General features: G+C 39.3%; 1 protein-coding gene across 1 annotated transcript; it reads right to left on the reverse strand.

Moving 5' to 3' along the window:
- Window positions 1-338: 338 nt before the first annotated feature.
- On the reverse strand, window positions 339-3260 carry Otor (otoraplin). The gene is made up of 4 exons (XM_027420974.2): window positions 2982-3260; window positions 2498-2637; window positions 1577-1684; window positions 339-362 (listed from the first exon to the last, which is right to left on the reverse strand). The coding sequence occupies exons 1-4, from the start codon at window positions 3094-3096 to the stop codon at window positions 339-341; spliced, it is 387 nt and encodes a 128-aa protein (XP_027276775.1). The 5' UTR covers window positions 3097-3260.
- Window positions 3261-4406: the final 1146 nt, after the last annotated feature.

Raw genomic sequence — 4406 nt, forward strand, 5'->3', positions numbered from 1 at the left:
AACCTGGAACCAGAGCTGGGAAGACTGACCATCTAAAAACAACTACAAATAAAACACCTTGTGTGTTCATCACTGAGCTATTGAAGATTCCCTTCACTACACATTAAGTCTTTGCTGATAAATGACTTTGTGACTCAAACAGCACTCGGTGGCTGCCTGTGGGAAGAGCAGGGAAAGAAAACAAGACTGACTTGACAATTCCCAGATATTGGCTCCTTCGAGATCCGAACTCCTGTCGCCAAACAAAGCCAGAAAGGTGCAGATACACCATTTTGGTTATTCCTATTTCTTGTCTTCATCGTTGTGTTTCCATTTTATCACCAGTTTTAACTAATTTCTTATTCACAGAAGAAGTCGATATCCTGGGGGGAAATGATTGAATTTTCAGACTGGTCAAAAAACAAAAAACAAATAAACAAACAAACAAACAAAAACCAAGCCGGTGTAGATTTTTAATTTAAAACAAGATTTAACAATAGAGAGATTTGGATTTATGGTAAGTCAAGGTTGAAACCTAAGAATTTGAAATAACTATCACTTGAAGTCAAATACCATTTAAAATGAGGATCTTCATGTCCACCTCTAGTTTGCAGTTACTCAACAGATGGAGCACAGTGCTATGACGCGATGACAGGTGAACTGAGTCTGTTTGGCTGGGCTATGTTTGAAGCACAGTCCTCAGCTTGGGAGACTCACTTCAAAACAACACTCTTGCAAAGGAGTTCAGAAAGGATCTTTTCTTTTCTGGCCCATTTTTTTCTGCTACAGTTTATAAGACTCTGGGACAGTAGGAAAAGCAGGATTTTATTTCATGAGTAAGCGGACTCTATCTGCCACAAAGATAAGACTCAAAGAATTTTCTAGAATATTTTGACCTTCTTAAAAACAGGTGTTAATTTTTCTGCTTTCCATAAATAAATCTACTTTTCATAAAACCATCAGGAAGAACAGCTTAGTAATTTTTTAGTTCCTTTCTCTATGCCAGAAATGCCCTCCAGGATAATTTACATTTAGAACAGAAAGAGAATTGTTTATATACTTGAAATGTGCTAGGTCAGTCTCCATTGCACTCTCTCTGTCTTTCTCTGTCTCTATCTCGCTCTCTCTGTCTCTCTCCATCTCTGTCTCTGTCTCTCTCTCTCTCACACACACACACATGAGGGGGGAGTAGGAGTACTATATAAACTGCAGGTGTGAATTGTGGATCAGCTTGCGTTGGGTGATCACTTTATTATTTGTGTATACATCTAAGCATCAAGAAGTATATATTCAATATACAATTTCCCCACTCAATTATATCCCTGATAAAGATAAAATACAGTTGAAGCACAGATAAAAAAGTTGAAACATTAAAAAAATAAACTCAGAGTGATTGCAATATGTGAAGAAAGTGTGCCAATGTCACAAAGTTGATAGTCAATATGTACATCCTAAATGTCACTATCTCATAAAAGTCACCTTTGGCACCTGTCTTAGGCAGCATATACTGTAAATTGAAGGACATATTCTTTTTTTAGAACAAGTCCACATTACCCCAAGATCTGAGTCATCCTCCAACCCCCTCTGAGATGCTTACCGTGGTTGGGACTTCCTTGATGGCCTCCTGATATACTTGTTGCTCTTTAACCAAGTTGCTGGGGAAATAACCCACAATTCCCATCTCATCCTGGTGGTCACCATAAACCTGTGTACCCAGAACAGCAGCAGTCAGTGCAAAGCTGATGTCAGGGGGTTTGAGAAATTTCTTCCCTCATAATGAAAAAGACATGAGCCAGAGCTCTCCTTTTGCTGTGCACTGCAGGGAATTGAGAGTAAATCTGAAATCCACTGGCAGCACCAGGAGTGGTGTGTCTGTTCTTTTGGGGGCAGGCCTGAGTTCTTTCACTATTTTAACACTACTTCACTTTCTGCAGTCTCCAGGCTTGCCTGGGATTTCAATAAAAAGTTTAAAGCAAATAGACACTCGTTTTAAAGTATGTATACCTCCCACTTCTTAACAATCCAAAGGGACATATATAGAATACATTCTGGTCGAATACTTCATCAATTTAGAATGTATCTTTGGGATAACATCAGCCATGCTTCATTCCTCCATGAGTTCTTCACGGTCTGTGGGTACATTTTAATTCAAGACAGCAGCTTCTGAGGAATCAGAGGATTCTAACATTTCCTGAAGAAACATTCCCTTTTAGACAGACCACTAACAGGCAATCCTTCCTCTTGGCAAGTGCTCTGACATTTTTTGAAAGAGACTCAACTTTTATGTAATGTAGAAGCATCAGTATGCATGGTTTTTTGCTTCTCAAAACATCATTTGACTTACCTTCAATTTTATTATGAGATTTTTTAAAAAAATACAACAGCAGAAAATGAATTTGAATTTTTGTGTTTCCATTTACATTCCCCACATTGTCTTTACAGATACTATTAGGCATTAAAGGGGTTGAAGATAGGAAAGCCAGGAAAAGCTAAAAGCAACATAAAAATCTCATCTTACACTGCCAGCCCAAAACTCTCCAGCTCCATTTTCTTTCACCAGCTTGGAATAAACATAGATTTGCTGCCCTTTCTTGACATTGATGAACCTACAGTCTGGGGCATTGTAATCTTCCTGTGCTTTAGCAAGAGAAATAGTGTCTGGAAGAAAAAAAAAGTGACTAGGTTACTAAGAGTAAGAAGGCAAAGCATAAGAAAAGTATGAAAGTCCAGCTGGGCTTCAAACAGAAAGAGAAAGCTGGAAGATTAAAAGCTGCAACAAAATCTTAGGCAAATAAATTCTCCACAGTTAGACACCAAAGACAGACCACAAGACACAGTGCTGGGCACACACACACACACACACACACACACACACACACACACACACACACACACACACACATTTAAGATTCACTATGAAGTCTAATCTGGCTTTATGCCAGACATATTTTTGATTATATAATAGAAAGATAATGAAAACTGAACCATTAACAACTTCTTACAGACACACTCGTCATCTGCACACAACTTCTTAGAAGAAAGTTTATCCATAAATACTCCATTCCCGGCACACAGAGCCACAAGACCCCCAAGCAAAAGAATCAATATTCTTGCCATCTTCTTTGTTCGCTGTTTTGACTAGCACTCTTTGCCTGACTTCAGTGGTTCTTTTATTTGAAAGCCAGACCTCTGGCTAAACACCCAGCCAATAGGAAGGGGCCATCCCCCACCCTGACTTTCATAATTTGGCTCCTGGATTCCAGAGGCTGTTTAGCATTTCATTTTCCAGAAAGAGTCAAGTTCTATCTCTTGTTCCACACAAATGATGCACCAATGTTAAAGTTACATCTGCGGTGGCTGTAATGTCTACCAGCAGGGTAGTGTTGAGAAGATTGTGAGAATGCCAACTATTGTTGATTTTTCTATTTTGTACCCCCATCCTTTCAGTTTATGAGAAAACATTTGCTGAAGGCAAAAACATGTTCAAGATGTAAAACGGACTGGCGAGACAGCTCACTGGATGAAGGACTTGCTACACAAGTCTGAAGAATAGGGTTCAGAACCCCAGAAAGCACACAAATACTGCACAGGCATGGTAGCCCACCTATTATTCTAGCACACTAGAGACAGACATAGACATCCTGGAGGCAAGCTGGCTGGCTAGACTAATTGGAATCAGCAAGCTCTGGGTCCAACAAGAATCTCAATAAATAAAGTGGGGAAAAATTGAAGAAGGCACCCAATGCCAACTTCAGGACTCCTCAGGAACACATGTGCATCCACACAATGTAATCTCTCTCTCTCTCTCTCTCTCTCTCTCTCTCTCTCTCTCTCTCTCTCTCTCTCTCTCTCCTCTCTCCTCTCTCTCTCTCTCTCTCTCTCTCTCTCTCTCTCACACACACACACACACACACACATTTTAAAAAGTAAAAATGTCTTGAGTATAAAATTTATTTTTAGTAAAACTACTACAATTTTAGATTTACATAATATATAAAATAATCTTATACAAATTTCTGTGATAGGTTTCTTAGAAGTCATGTTTGGTCTGAGCCACTGGTGGGTTATAACATGCCATAAGCAGATCCTACCAATGTGGAAACAAGAGATAAGTGAATGAGGAAATGGCAGCAACTCCTTTTTTATTCCTGTGTTCATTAACTTTCCCTCTCTACAACAAATGCTTGAGACAATCAACTGGTAAATAGTTTATTTCTTTTTGAGTTACAGGTTTGGAAGTTCAGGTCCATGATCCCTGCTCCCATTGATCTGGATCATGGCTTATCTTGATGGAAGCCAATAGCAGAGAACAGCACTTAGCTTACATCAAGGAAACAGAGGTACAGAAAAAAAGCAATCAGGGAGATTCTGTGATCCTCTTCAGGTCACCCCTATGACATATGTACCTCTCATGGTTAACGGCCAAG

The sequence above is a fragment of the Cricetulus griseus genome, chromosome 6 (genome assembly GCF_003668045.3).
Source record: "Cricetulus griseus strain 17A/GY chromosome 6, alternate assembly CriGri-PICRH-1.0, whole genome shotgun sequence".
Lineage (NCBI taxonomy): Eukaryota > Metazoa > Chordata > Mammalia > Rodentia > Cricetidae > Cricetulus > Cricetulus griseus.